At 33.0% G+C, this 18684-nt stretch overlaps 1 protein-coding gene across 1 annotated transcript; it reads left to right on the plus strand.

Annotated features, from left to right (window-relative positions):
* Positions 1–4331: 4331 nt before the first annotated feature.
* Positions 4332–6450, plus strand: LOC131038819 (flavonol synthase/flavanone 3-hydroxylase). Its single transcript, XM_057971377.2, has 4 exons — positions 4332–4549; positions 4644–4897; positions 5646–5973; positions 6078–6450. Exons 1-4 carry the CDS (start codon positions 4355–4357, stop codon positions 6192–6194), a joined length of 894 nt encoding a protein of 297 aa, XP_057827360.1. The 5' UTR covers positions 4332–4354; the 3' UTR covers positions 6195–6450.
* Positions 6451–18684: the final 12234 nt, after the last annotated feature.

Consider the following 18684-nt stretch of genomic DNA (forward strand, 5'->3'; position numbering starts at 1 on the left):
CTTTGGTACTACATACCTTATGAATCCCGCTGTGGCAGGTAAGGATGTGATATACTAAGTCTTGCATGAGCATAACAAATAGATGATCCCTATGATGGGGGAGTCACCACTTTTATCAAGCCACAAGTGACTTTTCAAAAAGCTATGTTTCTACTCAAGGAAATATGTATGTTGAGTATCTTGGGAGCAAAACCATCTATGCTCTTGCACTAAATTATATCACAAATATCCTCAATCAATAGAACGGGTGGGCTACTACTTAAAGGTGTTTAGTCATGTTCGATGTTTTTGGACATAAGTTCATTCTATAGTGACTCACTTAAGAGCCTTGTAACTAGTGGTGGGGCCCATTTGTCCTTTCGGCCAGTTACACTGTAGAAACAGCTATACCCAAGGCTACAACTTTCGCTCTCACTTAATTTCTATAGCTGCTCGAAGGATTTACTGCACGAGGTTGTTCCCAAGAGTGATATGTCTCTTGGCAGGCCTCTCTTAAAAAGATAAAATTTTGAGTGTTACTAACACTTTTCTCTTGCACCTAGGACCACGAAAGCCAAGGGAGAGGATAATGTGTGTTAGAGGTAGGACTACTCGACTGAATTTTTGCACAAGTGTGCCAAGTACGAAAGACACTTGTTCTTTTTAACCCATCATCGCAATATGATCTAACTATTTGGAGATGTTGCTCCAACAGCCATGGTGTTCTTTTTAACTTCAAAAGCAATGTGTTTTGTAATCTAGAAATTGGAAATCCTGGTCAACTGAATTGAAAACACATTTTTGCTTGAAGTAAATTTGTTTTTGAGCTTGAAGGAGAAATGGCTTGTTCTTTTTAGATTGCCCAAAACAAAGTGTTGATTGTAAATTTCTTGAAGTTGATGCTAGAAAATAAATTTTGTTTTGTTGATTTTAAGCATCAAAATGAAGATGAGTCCTAACTTGCAATGGAAGCAAATGTTTGTTTTTGTTCAATTTTAAATCACCCAAAGACAAGTGACCCTAACTAGAAAGCATGAAAATTTTCTTTGTTTCAATTTTTAAAGCACTAAAAGAAAATTTGTGATTTTTAATGGTGAGTTTTAAACCTGCACAAACAACAATTGGTCAGTAAAATCCATATCCAGAGGGGGCTTCCACAAGCCTAAAATTTTTCACTTTTTGGGTTACAAGGTGTTTTGTACAACGTTCTGTTACAATAGCGCTAGTCTGAGTTTGAACAGAGGCGCTATTTAACACAAACACGCTTAAAGAAGGGAAAGATAGAGAGGCAAAAGCGCTGAAAGAGGGTCAATAGTGCCAAAACAACATCAAAAGTGCCAAAACAGTTTCGAAAGAGTTGAAATTTGGACAATAGCGCTATTATAAGAACAATAGCGCTAAAACCATAAGTGTTGGTAGCGCTAGAACTTGTTCAATAGCACCAAAGCACAACCTGTGTGACACTTTCAACATCCAGACATGTTAGTTTGCTTAAAAAAATGATATTTTTGGTGTTTCGATTCACATCGGGTTCACCAAATGATGCCCTACAAAATGGAAAAGGTTAGTCTAAGATAAATAACACAAAAGACACAAGAAAAACGTTAGTGTTAGTCAATCAAAAACTAATCTAAACAGGCATATCAAGAGAGATACTAAAAACATGAAAGCATATTTAACTAAAGAAGCAAATATGATGAGGCATCTCCAAATACCTCCTAACATGCTCTTAGATTCTTTCTTCCTTATTCCTCTCCTCTCCAAGTTCCAAAATAGTGTAGCTCTTAGCAAATTTTTGCACTATGGATGCTTATGGAGGATTGAGATTGTAGTATTGTGCTCCAAATGTAAAATGAAAAGCTAATATTAAGCTATTGATTCTAAAATGATTTATTTTAACCAAAATGACAATACATGAGTTTTCTATGCTAAATGCTCTCTTAAAATGCCTATAGGTTAAATGCATACAAGTTTTCAGGATCTGGATTATGAAGAAATGGGCTCTATTTATAGGAAAAATGGAGCAATGGATGGTTGAGATTGAGCAATCTCAACAAGGGCCAGGATTGAATGATTTCAAATCCATGTGAGGGCTTTCAACCCAATCCCAGGATGACAAGTGTCAATGTGAGATTCGTTGAGAGGAGAGGGAATAAGCATTTAATGCTAGACATGACCTTGGAAGTTAAAGTCAAGGTTGGTTGAATGAATAAACTCTTTATTTAAAGAATAAAGCTTTTATCCAATGGATAAACTCTTGTGCAAATGTGAAATGGATGAATATGGTCAAAACAATAAATGTTTGGGGAGACAAGTTTGAAATAACCATAAATGGTTATGTAAGAGCCATAAATGGTCATGTAAGAGCCATTAGTGGTCTTGGAAGACTTTGGGGGTTAATTTGTTGAACACACAAAACATTAAATGATTTTCAAAGACTTTTGAAGTCTTTGAGAAGTGACTCCATTTTTCTTAGGAATGTGACAATAATTAGGGGATGGATTAGGCTAATTAGGAAGGGGTTAGAAGAATCTAGAAGGGGATTAGGTTTTGCAAGTGGATTTGGTGGGTGAGGGAAAATAGGATTTTATTAAAAATAAAAATTCATTTATTTCAATAAATGTGTGCAAGTTGCATTTGTAGGAAAATGCAAGTGGGGGGGGATAATGATTTAAATAAATATTTTTATTTAATTTATTTAAAAGAGGAATAGGGGGATTTAATTAAATAAATAGATTTTATTCATTTAATTAATTGGAATTTGATTTAATGAATTAATTAAAATAAATTGAATAATTTATTTAATTAATAGGAGAACATTTGGAGATGAATTAATTAAATATTAATTTAATTAACTGATAGCTAGTAGATTTTTAATCAAATAAATAGCGAATATTTATTTAATTAAGCTGGACAGATTTGTGTGACTACATATATATATATATATGGCCAGGAAGAGTTGAATCTTGGATCTACATGTGACAAACCTAAAGCCTTAACACAACCTTACCAACCATTTGAACTAGTGGATCTCCCATTCACCATTCAAATATTGATCCATCATCGATAATAAAACTAAAAATCACTACAAACATAATCGTTCATAAAAACAAATAAAATTATTTCACAAATAAATAAATAACAATAACAAACTAAAAAATAAATGCTAATCACTTCATAACACTTGTAAATTTATTTTAAAAATATATTTTATACTTTCTTTTTAAGAAATTTTTTTTTTTCCCACTCATGGAAAATGCCCCTCGTACCATTCAACAAAGTATCTCCCTTTTTGGTCTAGAGGTGATCATTTCAATTAACATCTCATCGACTCTGTTTCCCTTAAAATACTTATGAGGTTCTAGTATTCTTCAACAGGCCCCACTTTTATATTATACATATCTTCTGGACGTAAGTAGTATTCATGCACCTTGTTTTATATATCTTTTGGGCGTAAGTAGTATTCATGCACCTTGTTTTATATATCTTCTGGGCGTAAGTAGTATTCATGCACCTTGTCCCCTTCACCATTCAAATATTGATCCATCATCGATAATAAAACTAAAAATCACTACAAACATAATCGTTCATAAAAACAAATAAAATTATTTCACAAATAAATAAATAACAATAACAAACTAAAAAATAAATGCTAATCACTTCATAACACTTGTAAATTTATTTAAAAAATATATTTTATACATTCTTTTTAAGAAAAAAATAATTTTCCCACTCATTTGAAAATGACCCTCCTACCATTCAACAAAGTATCTCCCTTTTTGGTCTAGAGGTGGTCATTTCAATTAATATCTCACCAACTCTGTTTCCCTTAAAATACTTATGAGGTTCTAGTATTCTTCAACAGGCCCCACTTTTATATTATACATATCTTCTGGACGTAAGTAGTATTCATGCACCTTGTTTTATATATCTTCTGGGCGTAAGTAGTATTCATGCACCTTGTTTTATATATCTTCTGGACGTAAGTAGTATTCGTACACCTTGTTTTATATATCTTGTTTTATATATCTTCTGGACGTAGTAGGATTCATGCACCCTCTTTTCACGGCGACATTTGCGCACATATCACTTTCATGGCTACTGTAGTGAAAAATTCGTGCATTGTATGTATTATCTTATTTAAATATCTTACTTTTAACAGTTAAACAGTTAATAAAATTTTTATATTTTATTCTAATGCAACTGTGATAAATAGTTATTCTATCTTTATGGGTTCAGATCGTTTTGAAGATTACTCAGCATGAATCTTTTTTACGTATCTACTCAAACGTCAACCAATAACATCCTTATACAGACTCTACTCTTCATGTATAAATAAACCCCTAGAGTTCATAAGTCTCACACACTTTCTGAGATGGCGAGCATAGCAGAGCATTATGTTCAGAACCTCACTCAAGTGCCTCAGGAGTTTCTTGTTCTTCAAGGCAAAGAGAGGCCCTTGTTTGAGCGTGGTGTGTTTGAGGAGCTGCCCTTAGTTGACATGAGTGAGCATCCCGAGCAAATAAACCAGAAAATTTCTGCTGCTTGTCAGGAATGGGGATTCTTCCAGGTGATATATACATAATCTATACCAGTTGGGTTTACCCAAGAAATTTTTAGCTATGAATTTGCTTAGTTTAACATTCATGTGTGATTGATTGCAGGTCGTGAATCATGGTATTCCTCTAGATGTGGTGGAGAATGCAAGGAAAGCAGCAAGAGGCTTCTTTGAGCTTCCATTTGAGGAAAAAATGAAATCGGCTCGAGATGAAGGGAAAACAGATCAGATTGCTGGTTATGGACGTACAGAGGGCTTCAGAGGGCAGCATACTGATTGGATGGATTCACTCTATGCCTTCCTTGCTCCTCATTCACTCAAAGCTCCGCATCTGTGGCCCTCAACGCCCACAGACTATAGGTTAGCCAAAAGATCAAACTAACAACTCATGATGGTATTGAAGATTTTAAGATTTTTACAGTTAAAAAAATGATAATATGTATTTAGATATCAATGGATAGTTTTTGTTGTCGAAATTCTAATTGTAATTTATCAACAGTCAGACTTAAATACCATATATTTAAGCTTTGATTTGTTAGGTGCTTCTTCTCACCCACCACTTTATCCCCCACCAAATATATCCTCCCATCCATCCTATCTATAGTCCAATCTAGTTGGGCATATGGTCAGTCGTCTGATGGAGGTCTACTATCAACTATGGATATGGCATATGGGCCCTATTATCTATAGTGTGTTGATGCAGTCACTAAGCATTGATGCAGGACCACTTTATCCCTCCCACCAAATATATCCTCCCATCCATCCTATCTATAGTCCAATCTAGTTGGGCAGATGGTCAGTCGTCTGATGGAGGTCTACTGTCAACTATGGATATGGCATAGGGGCCCTATTATGTATAGTGTGTTGATGCAGTCACTAAGCATTGATGCAGGCGGAGATGAATGCAATCAATCATGTGAAATTCTATTCATAAATAGATTCTATTGAAAAAATTAGTATGATTTCAGATAAATCACCAATCAAAATTTAAAGTGTATCATTTAAGCTAAACCTTGATAAACAAATATCTATAAACAGCTCAATTTTTTTGAATCTCTTGGTATGTTGCTCCACTTTGATACCCTACTCTCTTGGTTATGATTTGCAGAGAAACAATAGAAGAGCTTGGAAAGGAATCTAACAAGCTTATGATGCATTTGCTTAGTATAATATCTGAAGATTTGGGGATGCCAACTGAGGGTCTGGGCAAGGAATTTTCAGGCTACAATCTTTTCTACAGGGCGAATTATTATCCGCCATGCCCACATCCAGATAAGGTGCTGGGCACTCATGCACACACAGACCATGGTGCAATTACTATTCTTGTTCAAGATAATGTGTGTGATGGCTTACAAGTTGAGAAAAAAAGTGGGGGTTGGATCTCTGTTGCTCCTCTTCCTGGTGCTCTTGTTATCAATCTGGGCGAGTCCCTTGTGGTGAGTGTGACTTAGTTGTTTTTTTTCAATTTCTCTGAGTTAACTGTATTGTAAGTTGTGGATTTAAAGGAAACTGATAATTGATTGCATTTGTGATGTTGCAGAAAGTGAGTAGAGGTAAGTACAGAATTGCTCTGCACAGGGGTGTGTTGACAAACAAAACTACAGCCATGACACTTGTGCTTCACTTGGATCGTCCACTCAGTCTTCCTTCTAATTAGACCTCCTCCGAACTATATATCATACCATCTTGCAATAGAATACCTCTACATAAATGCAAGAAGTTTTCATTAACTCTGAAGATCTATTATATTTTCTGCAGACAGGTTTGAATATAAATAATTAGCAGTTGAAAATTCTATGGTTTAGTAGTAATACAACTTGGTTTGTTCCAAGATGGATTATCAGAGTTTTGTGCTCTGCCCTATGTTTTATGTGCAAGAACTATATTATCAGTTCATAAAAACTTATTACTTCAAGATGCTTCTATGGTGGCTACAAAATTTTAGTGAAAAATATAAAATAAGTCAAAGAAATCATACACAAAATTATTTTGCTAAATTATTCTATTATGCTCCACAAAATTTGGAATGTTGTTCTATAGAGAGTAAAACGTACGGACAGACATAAAGGTTTTATTATAGAGAATTTTCTATAAGTTGGGGAATTTATTATAAAAGTGGTTAATTAGAAGAGGGTCAGTTGCACACACATTAAAGTGTGCAATTTTATAGTCCAATTCTCAACTTTCTTTTAGATATTAGAAGGTTAAGGATTAAAAAGTATAAAGAATGGAGTATTGAAAAATAACATTATTTTCAATGATTTTAAAGATTGTTCAATCTTATCATATATCTTTTTGTCTATGTTAATAAATTTGTTTTGTTTGTTAAAAATATACAAAAGTACTTATCTTGATTAAATTTTATAGTTCTTGTCAAGTGATTGTTCATATTGAATCATATTAAAAACATGGAAAACTTGAAAATAAAAATAAAATTACATGATAAACATTCAAGAGATAATAAAATTGATTTGTTGATTCAAGTTTGAATACTAAATTAAATGACGAAAGATTGTTTCATGTTACATTTCTAGATTTAAAACGTTTAAAAAAACTATTGTGTTAAGTGGTATTAATTTCACTTACATTAATTTATTAGAGATGTTATATAGCTAATAGACAAACTAAATCAACCTAAATTTGATATTGTCTATGAACTTCTTATCTAGCATGAATGCCAACTTGTAAAGGAGAAAAATGTTTCCATAATTAAAAGAGTATCCGTTGTTCCTTTTAGAAAGAAAAAAATCTTCTAAATTATCAAAACATAAGAATTTTTGTTGTCACAATTACCCAAACGATCTTAGAGATTCTTCTTTTTCTAGTATAAGTAACAACAAGCCTCAAAATAAAAGATATGTGTAGTTTAATTTATGTGTATAAAATGATCATTATGTATATGAATATGAGAGAAGAGATCAAAGAAAAAAATGTTAAACATATTATGTTACTTCTTCAAGTAAGAAGAGGAATTTATTTTCGTTGAAGATGGTCATAAACTCTAAAAGTTAAGAGGAGGTTGAAGGTACCATAAATGGAGCATTCTCATCCCTAGTGGTTCAAAGATTGGATGCATTGCTTTAGAGGGAGTGTGGCTGATTGAATTTGCATTTTTTTTTTCTTTTGTAAAGGGATAAATGTATATTAATTGAAAGATTGAAAGAGAATGCATAAATATTTCTAAATAGTCATAGTTTTTTATTAATGGAAAAGAAGTTTTGAAGGGACCTGAAACCCTTTACAAAACAAGTTTTGGAAGGACCTGAAACCCGAACCTTAAGATAAACCTGAAAGTCCACCCAATGACATAGTAAAAAAGTGAGACATGACAAAACCATACAAAAGATGGGGGACAACACAAGAAGGACCCCCAACCAGAAACAATGGGTTGCAAAAGCCAAAGACCAGCAAGTAGCCCCAACCCAACCAGGACGGATCAAGGATTTGATCTACACTTGTGGGAGTGAAGGATCATGTTAAAAGAGGATTGGGACGATTTAGATTTCTTAATTTTAACGGTAATCCATCCCTCCTCAACCCTAGTAGCAGTGCTTTGCCAAGAAGACAGGTCCAGAATAGAGGACCTCCCACCAAAAGCAGGAACAGTGGCATCATCCTGAGAGGCAAAGACAACAAAAATCTGATAATCAAAAGGACAAGATAACAATCCAGTAGCACTCTAGGAAGTGGGAAGGTCAACCGCCATTGAAGAGAATCGAAGATCCTTCAACTGATCATCCGGGATGCCACCACGACAAGAAGCATCCACACACACCTGAGGTGAAGAAATAACATAAATTCCAATTACAAGGGCCACAATAGGGGTAGCAACCAGAGGCGCATTACCATCACCATCATTAGCCTGAGGAACCTAAGCAACCACTTGGGAGAAGCTTTTCTTTCGAACAAAGTAGTTTTCAGAAGAGGCACCCTTCCACCAAGAAACATATCTTTTTTTTCTTTTTATCTGACTCACACTGTGCAACGACATGCCCAGTCTGGAAGCAATTTCGACATCTGAAGGGGATGCCCTCATAGTCAAGCAGTTGGACCCAAGATCCAAAAGAAGATTCAATCTTTATCTCAATAGGGAGCCCTTTAGAAACATCAGTATCAACCAAAATCTGAGCATAAGTAGAATGATACATATAGTAAGAATCCTTATCAATCATTAGGAAGTCTCCTAGAGCCTCCCTCACTTCCTCTAGTAGAGAGTTTGTCCATAGATGAAGGGGGAGGTTAGGGAGCCTAACCCAAATATGAATCTTGTTAAATAAATCAGTAGATGGGTTAAAATCTAAGAACCAGGGTTCAACGATCAATACAAATTTATCCTCCCTTCTGAAAGGATTGTTACATCAAATTTTCAATCTATCCTCAGCTTGTTCAAATTTAGAAATGAAAAAACCCTTGGCTAAAGGATAAATGTTAACAATACCCTTTAAGATCGGTTCCTTGTTTTGGGAAATCCAAGTGTGCAGCTGAGGAAGGCTTGGCCAAAAGCCCTAAAACCTGCAAACCAGTCCATGAGACTCAAACACAAAGGAGTTATGGATGATCTCCTTTTCAGTGTCAGTAGACACCCTGAAAGCCAAGGATTTGCACACAGGAACAGCCGCAGACACCAAGCCATAGGTAGCCCAAACCATAGAAAGGACGTCGGAACCCCAACGGAAGAAATCGGAACACCACCATTCATAGCATCGGTAGGAGCCCCTTTGGCATCCACCAATCAAAGCAGATAGATGAATGACACTCATAGAAGAGCCCGTCCCCCCCACGACCATCTAAATAGTCATAGTTATCACAACAAGAAAAACAAGTAGGAGCTAAAAAGGATTCTCAACAAATCCAAAATTCGAAAAGCCCATGAACGTAGAAAAAAATGAGAAAACTAACAATGATTAGCCCACATCATTATGAAGTAGATGTAAGAATAGGGTAACTTGCTCAGTAGAATGAGAATCTCAATCCCAAACATTCCATTTATTGGGGGCGTTTGAAGCCCATTTAGCAAGAAAATTAGCAATAACATTGAATTCTTAAGGAATATGAACATAAATATAGAATCAAAGTGCCAAGATAAATCATGAATTTGAGCAACAAAGAAGACAAATGCTACAAAGAACTTCCAAAATGCTAATTATTCAAATGTGAGGGTAAAATCAAAGAGTCCATCTAACAAATAATATGCTTCCAACCCAGTTACCAAGCTTTCTTCAAGGCCACAAGAAAGGCACAGGCTCCTATTTGAAAATTAATCCCAACTCCAATAGTTGTAGAAAAAATGAACTGCACATAACCAAAACTATCATGGCCAATATTCTAAAATATCATTTGGCAGCTTGGTGCCCAATGACCATCTCTATTAATCTTATGATAAGGTGGTTGTTTAGAGAGATGAGTCTAATATATAGAGCTAGAAGAACCAAGAAAATTAACTAAATTCAAATATTGGATGACCAAAACATCAGCGTGAGCAAGAGTTTGATCAAAAGAGCATTTTAACACAAGAGTCTCTTGAACTAAAGAAAGAATTTTATGCCAAACATATTCAACAAGATTCTAATTACCTTGGAGTTATTTTGTTCTATCTCCCACCTCTTAATTAATAGGATGAAGCTGGGTTTTAATGATTTCTTATTAAGTGGTTTTATACCTCTAGCAATCTCATAAGGAAAAGTGTGGCTACTTGACTTTGGGAAATTGGATATTAATTATGGATCTACCTAAGAGTTGTGTATATAAGGGATTAATGGGACAATGGTAATTGTAGCTAGGTAATAATATATCAATCTCATATTGCACATGGAACACATGGTCAAATGTGTCCTACTAGATGAACTTTAGCTTGATCATGTCAAGAAGAGACAATTCTTTTTTAGACTATGGGAGCTGGTGAAATAGATTATTAAATGTATATGACTTGCAAAAATTGTTCACAAAGGTATGTGAAGTAACTGGCCACGAATGATGTTAAAAAATATTATATTAATATAAAAGGATAACATAAATATCTTCATTATTTGAGTATCTTTCATTCATTTTTCCTCTTCATTTTATGTTCAATATCTATTAATGCATCATATGGATCTATTGATTTGATCAAAAATAGAATTTTTCTATTTCAATATTTTTTTATTTCAATAACTAGGCCAAAGCCTTGGTTCCCATACTTATAGAATAACAAAAACATGTATTCTACTATTTTCCACATTAAGCTAGTATGATTTCCCTAATCTCAAGCTCCTACTATGTAACATTGGCAAAATTAAATTATACTATTGTACTATTTGAAAGAGGATTAGATATCAAGGGGAATTATTCAACCATAGATGTATAAATAGAGATTAAATCATTAAAATATAAAAAAAATCTAACTACTTGAGATAAATAGGATAAAAATCTATTCTCTAAGACATTAATTTTAAAATTATTGATTTTGATATCATTATAATTTGATCCCAACAATAGGAGGATGCATATAGGTGTCAAGATAGGTTAAGCAATACTAGATGATAAGAGATCAAGTTTATAGAGTGACAAGTTGAGTTAAGTTGATAAAAGTTAAAGATCATTTATCCATTTCAACTTTAGATAGAGGAATATTTGTTAGGTTTATATGACCAAATTTTTACACACACACACACATGTGTGTTAGTTCAATGTAAGTATAACTAATTATTTTATGTAATTATAATTCATCATTAGCAAAAGATAGATATATAATCGTATTTTTCTAAGATAAAATCAAACCCATGAATTTGATATTTCTAATTAATATTCTAATATTCATTATGATAATCATTTCTAGATATGTACTCTAATACTAAATAGACAACATGTTAACGAATATGTTATAATGATCATTTTTCACATGTGATATAAAATGTATATCCTCAAGTGTCAAACGATTATACTTTTTATTTTCCTTCTTGAAGCACAATACTTTTATTGAATTAGGTAAGGTACATCCTTCAACATTAATAAGCAAATAAGGTAGACTCATATGCTACAAACAACCTGCATACTAGGTCACTTTGAATTGTGGATTGTAAGAGAATCCCACTCCCACTTGCACTCTTTGACATGTGACAAAAAACATATTGAAGTTCACGATAATCAGAGTTCTCTACTGTTCTCTATTGTGATAATCAGAGTTTTCTACCATGTGACAAAAAACATATTGAAGGATTGGGGTACCACAAAACCAACCTACAGTTCTCTACTATGATAATCAAAGTTTTCTCAAGCTTGTTTGTAATCCAGTGTTTCATGAACGAACCAAGCATATTGAAGTTGACTGTCACTTCATACGAGAACATGTTCAACAAAACAACATTCAGCTCCAATTTTGTTCAACTCAAGATCAACGTGCTCATATCTTCACCAAACCTCTTGCATGTGTGAAGTTTGAGAGTTTTTAGGGTTCTCTTATTAGTTCTTTAAAACAATGATGTAATAAGGGGGGAATGTTGGATATTCCATCATTCATCCATGTAGATAGGTTGTTTGTGATGTTTGTTAATTTGTTTATGATTGGTTTTTTTTTTTATTGTTTATTAGCTTATTTAAGCTAATTGTTGCACCCGTGAATACATAGTTATTCACTACTTTCATGTATAAATATCCTCCATAATGCAACACAAATCATTTGATTACTCTGCAAATGTCAATATTTTAAAACAAGAGTCTCTTGAACTAAAGAAATAATTTTATGCCAAACATATTCAATGAGATTATAATATCCTTGGATTCTCCTCTTAACTGATAGGGTGAGGGTGGGTTTTCATGATATATTAGCGAGTGGTTTTATACTTCTAACAATCTCATTAAGGAAAAGTGTGGCTAATTGACATGTGGTTAAAGAATTGGACATTAATTATGGATCCACCTAAGAGTTGTGTATATAAGGGATGAATGTGACAATGGTAATTGTTGCTAGGTAATAATAAATCTATCTCATATTGCATGTGGTCAAAGGTGTTCTACTAGATGAACTTTAGCTTGATCATGTCAAGAAGAGACAATGCTTTTTAGACTATGGTAGTTGGTGAAATATATTATTAAATGTATATGACTTGCAAATATTGCTCATAAAGGAATGTGAAGTAAATGGTCATGAATGATGTTAGAAATATATATTATATTAATATAAGAGGACAACAGAAATATCTTCATTTTTTGAGTCATATTTCATTCATCTTCCCCTCCATTTTATGTGCAATATATATTAATATATCAAATGGATGTAATTATTTGATTAAAAAAAAGAATTTTTTTATTTCAAGATTTTTTGTTTTTGAATAATTAGGCCAAAGCCTTACTCTAATGGTTCCCATACTTATAAAATAATAGAAACGTGTATTTTACTATTTTCCATATTGAGCAATATGATTTGGTTAATCTCTTTCCTAATACAACATTTTTAAAATTATATTATACTAGTGTACTATCAAGAGGAGCAGATACCAAGGGGAACTATCCAACCATAGATGAATAAAAGAAAGATTAAATCATAAAAATATAAAAAAAATATAACTACTAGGAGTAAATTGGAGAAAAAATCTATTCACTCTAAGACATTCTTTTTAAAATTATTGATTTAAATATCATCATAATTTGGTCCCAATAATAGGAGGATCCATATACATGTCAAGATAGGTTAATCAATACTAGACAATAAGAGATCAATTTTATAGAGCGTTGAGTTAAATTGATAAAAGTTAAAGATCATTTATCTATTTCAACTTTAGATAGATGGATATTTGTTAGGTTTATATGACCAAATTTTCACACACACACACACACACACATTTGTTAGTTCAATGTAAGTATAACTAAGTGTTTTATGTTAGTATAATTCACCATTAGCAAGAGATGGATTTGTAATTGTATTTTTCTTTAAGATAAAGTCAAATCCATGAATTTGATATTTCTAATTTGTATTCTAATATTCATTTCTAGATATGTACTCTAATACCACATGGAAAACATGTAAAAAATTATGCTATAATGGTTATTTTCACATGTAATATAAAATGGATATCCTCAAGTGTCAAACAAGTATACATTTTATTTTCCTTCTTGAAGCATAATAATTTTATTGAATCATAGTAAGATGTGTCCTTCAACACCAATAAACATATAAGTTAGTCCCGTATGCTACATGCTACCTACATATTAGGTCACTAGGAATTGTGGATTGTAAGAGAATCCCACTCCCACTTCCACTCTTTGACACGTGATTAAAAAACCTAATTTATTTCATTATTAAAGGATAATATTAGAGTAAATTTCTGTTGAGATCACAAGATGTTCAAAAAATAGGCCTATATTTATATAGGTTTTCGATGTGTAGGAAAAATGATCATATAGCAACATGTTCATTAACCTTGGATCAATTCCTTCTCTCATAAAATATTAGAGATGTGGCTAGGCTTGGCTTATTGTTCACAAGTAAGAGTCATGCTATCCTAGAATCACATTACTATTGATTGCATGTGATTAGGATTTTATTGTGTGTGTAAATGAACTAAGATAACAATGCTAAAATGGATAAGTATGATAGAGTACAACAAATGCAACATGAAATAGAGAAATAGTAAGACAAATCTATAATGTAGGTACAAAGAAAAAACTAGCACTAAAATATGGAGTTGACTATACTAGATATAAGTAGTGGGTGCCTATGTCTGAAGGTAATGGATGCTTAAGGGATAGTTAAAAATGAAATCAGGAAGCTATGTGCACCTATCTCTTAAAAATTTGAGTCAAATTAGCAAGAGAGGGGTATTGGGTGATCCAAAGTCTAGCAATGTTTGTCAATGTCTACTCTTATTGTTTGGAAATTTCTCGCAATTGGATCTAAACCTACACACACAAAAAATATGAAAAAAAGGTTGTGTCGTCTAGGGTATTGCCTATGTCAAGCTCCCTATTGGTGTTTCCATCTCCACAAATAGCAATGATGAAAGAGAGATCTTATCTCTATAGCTCAATAAAGGCTAAGTAAATGATAAATGCTAAAATGACAAGAGTATCTTAGGTATGAAACCCATTCATGGAGCTTGACATAACGATATTGATGCAATTATCTTTCTAAAGCCCTACAAATGTTAGTGCAATAATATAATGTTAATAAATGAGAAACATGAATCAATATTTTAGTGTATCTTTTCTATAATAAAATTCTAGATGTTAAGTGCTTCTAGTCCATTTCTCTATAGTTTAGTAACTAATTCCTATATGATTTATCTCTAAATTACATTAGATATAACGAAGGATAAAATATGCTATTTATATATGAATCATAAGGTTAATTTAGGTTATCTTTACAAGAAATGATCAAATATAGTGATCAAGAATGGATCGTCAAAGAAAAAGGCCAAAACTCACAACACCCCAAATTTCAACCCCTTTTGGTAGGACTAGGGTGTTAGGTGATTGGGTCCACCCAAAAATGGGCCTCCAATAGGGAGAACCAAGTATTAGACCCCTTAACATAGGACTTAGTCTTGGATTTTTCATTTAATTAAGAATTAAGAATAGGATCATTAGTAAAGTTTAGGATGTCATAGAGAATAAATGGTCTTAAAACGAACTAGGTGAATGTACACTAAAACAAGTACTAAATATAGCATGATTTTGTTAGAAAAAATAATTTATAATTCTATAGCTATATTCAATAATTAAAAAACTATCACAAAATATTCAACAAGACAAATTGAAATAATTCTCCCAACTAAGTACAAAATGTGAAGCATGATTTCTCATTTTTAATTCTTTCTAATAATATTTTGAATTTTAAGTTGTACATTTTAATTTAGTGAACTTGCCACTAGGGTTGCTATATTGTTTATCTTTTTGTTTATGATTTCTTCATATCCATGTTTGATGTATCTTTGTAACTATTTCTAAATATGCAAATACTCACAAAAGTAACCCAAATGAAAGTCTAGAACATTCATATATATATATATATATATATGAATGTTGTTGGGGGGGACATAAAGGGAGATGAAGATGACGATGGTGGGGGTTTTGTTTGCTTATGCCCTGGTTATGTGTGGAGGGTTTCTTGGTAGTTTTGTGTGCCCTATGACGTTTTCTATGGTGGGGAATTTTGTGCCAGGGGATCTTCTCTTTCTTCTGTTGGTTCTGTGGGCTCCTCTCCCATGCTCTTCGTGGAGAGTAAGTTCAGGGCTTTGCATGAAGGTTGTTGGGTGTATGCAGTTACTGGAGAGGAGACTTCTATTTTGGTTGGTCTACCATTTTCTTAGGGTGTTGTATAAGGGTTTCTAGCTTGGTGCTAGTTTTAGGCCTTCTTTCTACAGGTGCTAAGTTTGACTAGGGGTGCAAGTGCCTTAGGGTTCTTGGCTTTGGTCTTTCTCATGGCCTTTTTACTTCCTCAATTTTGGTTTCCTTGATTCTTTCTTTTTGGGCTCCTTCAATGGATTTGGAGGAGCTATTTGTGTGGTCTTTCAAGGGGTTGGAGAATCTTAGAGGTTGTTCTTTGGTGGCCTTTTTGTTCTAGATCTGGGATGATGCAAAATTCTAGTTGGCTGTGGTTTTCTAGTTTCTATTCATGTTAGTGTTTGCCCTATTTATATCCTGACCATCTCTTGCTTGGTAGGTGTTCTTCCTCCAATGTTCCTATTCAGGTGATTCTTTGATAATAATGATGTTGATAAGCCTATTGAGGTGGCTTTTATTGTAGATTTTTTGGGTATCTCTTCTCTAGTGAGGTTTTTGGTGGCCAGTGGTTCCTCCTACTTTTTTGCTCAGGAGTGACATTGGTTCTATTGGAAGGAGCTTTGTTGGGTTTCTTTTATTTGTGCTCTCCTTTTTATGTGGGTGGGCTCTTGCAAGTGTGGCTTTGCTATTTTTGGCCCTCTATTGTGCTACATGATTTTTATTGTTGAGTGAGTGCTTTCATTCTATTGGCTTCTCCCTAACTTATGTTTTCTGGTTCATTGCCATTATTTTTTAAGGTCACATTCTTGTCGTGTGATTTTTGTTTGGTTTTGGTACAATGATGTTGTTGTGACTTTTGGGGGCTCTTTCTACCCTTTTTGTCTCCTATCTCATTGTTTCTCCCATTGAGGCTTCTTTGTGCTTGTTTTTCGCCTGACCTTCCTATTGAGGTGTATTTTTCTTCTATGGAGATGGAGACTTGATTTATAGTAAATTATGGGAGATGCTCTAAGGGAGCCTTGCTTGCCCTTATTTTTTTTTACACTCTTGTTTTCCTATTGAGGTGGATGTTGAGGGTGTTTCTTAGTTGTGTTTCTTGTGAAAATGACTTTGAAGATGACATTGCTCACAGAGACATGCTTCATAAGGTGAAGGGAGCTTGTAAGACCCTTCTTTGGTGGTTAGGGGCTTCAACCTATCTTTGTTTCAATGGGATGTTTCTTTTGTCTTGCTAATTGTGAGTTTCATTTAGTTTTACTTATTGTAGCTTGTTGTAAGGTTATGGAAGCCTTCTCAAAACCCATGATCATGGTTTATATGATTTAATTTGTTTGGTGGCTTCAGCCTTGATGTTGGGAAAATGGTTTTTTAATGGTGTTTTTGTCCAATTTATTGTTATTGGGTTGTTGTTTATCTTTGTTAATTTTTTTGGCAACGTTCTATTTGTGGGTTCCGGATCCTTGTAAAATCTGCTTGCAAAGGGTTTCACGTCTCTTCAAAACCTGTTCTATATGGAGTTTCATGACCCCTAAAAACCTATTTTACCCAATCGAAAACTTATATTTATATTGATTATATTTTCTTAATCTCACCTAATATTTATAAGGTTTACAGTATAATTTTTTTTTACCTTGACATCTCCAACTTATAATTATTAAATAATAATGACAAATTATAATTTACTATCTCACAACATTAGAACTTTAACTATCCTTATACCTTATATATGGTTAATATTCAATTTATATCTAACATTGTCACCCAAACAATTAGATTCCAAACATGAGACAATAAGATAATCATCATCCTCTTAAATTAAGACATTTATTTTGTATAATAGCAAAACATCCTTCACATGATAAATACACAACTTAATTAACATAATAAGTTTAGTGATCCATAAACTAGGAAAAATATTTTAGACAAGAGCCAACGACTTTGATTCAGGTAGGAGGATTAAATAAATTCTAACTATGATTGAACCTCAACCCTTATCTTGTTTGAAACACAAACCTATCACAACTATTCTTGCAGTTGATTAGCTTTGGCATTCACTTATTACTACAACACCAATTACATGATATTATTTAGTGTTACTCAAATTATTACTATAAGTAATGTTATTACCTGTCATATTGAATAAGATGGTACTCAAGCATATCAATATAAGATCACAAATAGACTCTAAAATCCCTCACCCATGTAATGTATATTCATAACAATACTGACACAATCAATTAATACGAACTACCAAAACAAACAAGTAGATACACAACAACGTAAGAAGATAGTTTGACATAATGTCTCTTGGATCATTCCACGTGATTGAGCAAGATTATTATAGTCTTATTAAATCATTCTACCTTCAGAAGAGTTGATATACAAGGCAGACTAATAACAAGTAATATTGATGGATATCCCCATCAAGTAATACTTTAAATTTATGCTGTGCACTTTTATCTTTTCAATATAACATATACAAATTTGAATACAGGCTATCGAATTTATTAAGATTAGAATTTAATTTAATTTAATTTAAAAAATCTTTAAAACCCTAAAAGATGAATGGAAAAATATATAACTCATTTTTGTAGATCATTAGCATAATAAAGGAATAATCTTAAACCTAAATTAGACTTTCGTACGCGGTAGACAATCTTAAGAGATTATTTCGCAAGTTTCCAAACAAGATACTCACTGTTCATGTTGTTTTAGTTTATCATGGTGCAAGGTGCAAAAAATGCACTACAGTATGGAGCACGCTAAAACTAATTTCTTAAAAAAGATTAGTGTTGTGACTAAGGCGTCAATTACCAATGAAATTTTTAGCCTGGCGTATTTGACAGAACTTTTGATTTTTATATTTAACAAAATTACTTCGCCATCAATTATCAGCACGAGAATTTGGTTGATCCTTAATAGTAGTTTAAGGATGACATCTTTTGCTGTTG

Source organism: Cryptomeria japonica, chromosome 9 (assembly GCF_030272615.1).
Source record: "Cryptomeria japonica chromosome 9, Sugi_1.0, whole genome shotgun sequence".
NCBI classification, from domain to species: Eukaryota; Viridiplantae; Streptophyta; class Pinopsida; order Cupressales; family Cupressaceae; genus Cryptomeria; species Cryptomeria japonica.

Bases quoted from the DNA above. Each gene is read 5' to 3' on its own strand.
- LOC131038819 (XM_057971377.2), top strand. From the start codon at position 4,355: ATGGCGAGCATAGCAGAGCATTATGTTCAGAACCTCACTCAAGTGCCT. The intron at 4,550-4,643 runs GTGATATATACA...GATTGATTGCAG, and splicing joins AGGAATGGGGATTCTTCCAG to GTCGTGAATCATGGTATTCC. The intron at 5,974-6,077 runs GTGAGTGTGACT...GTGATGTTGCAG, and splicing joins ATCTGGGCGAGTCCCTTGTG to AAAGTGAGTAGAGGTAAGTA.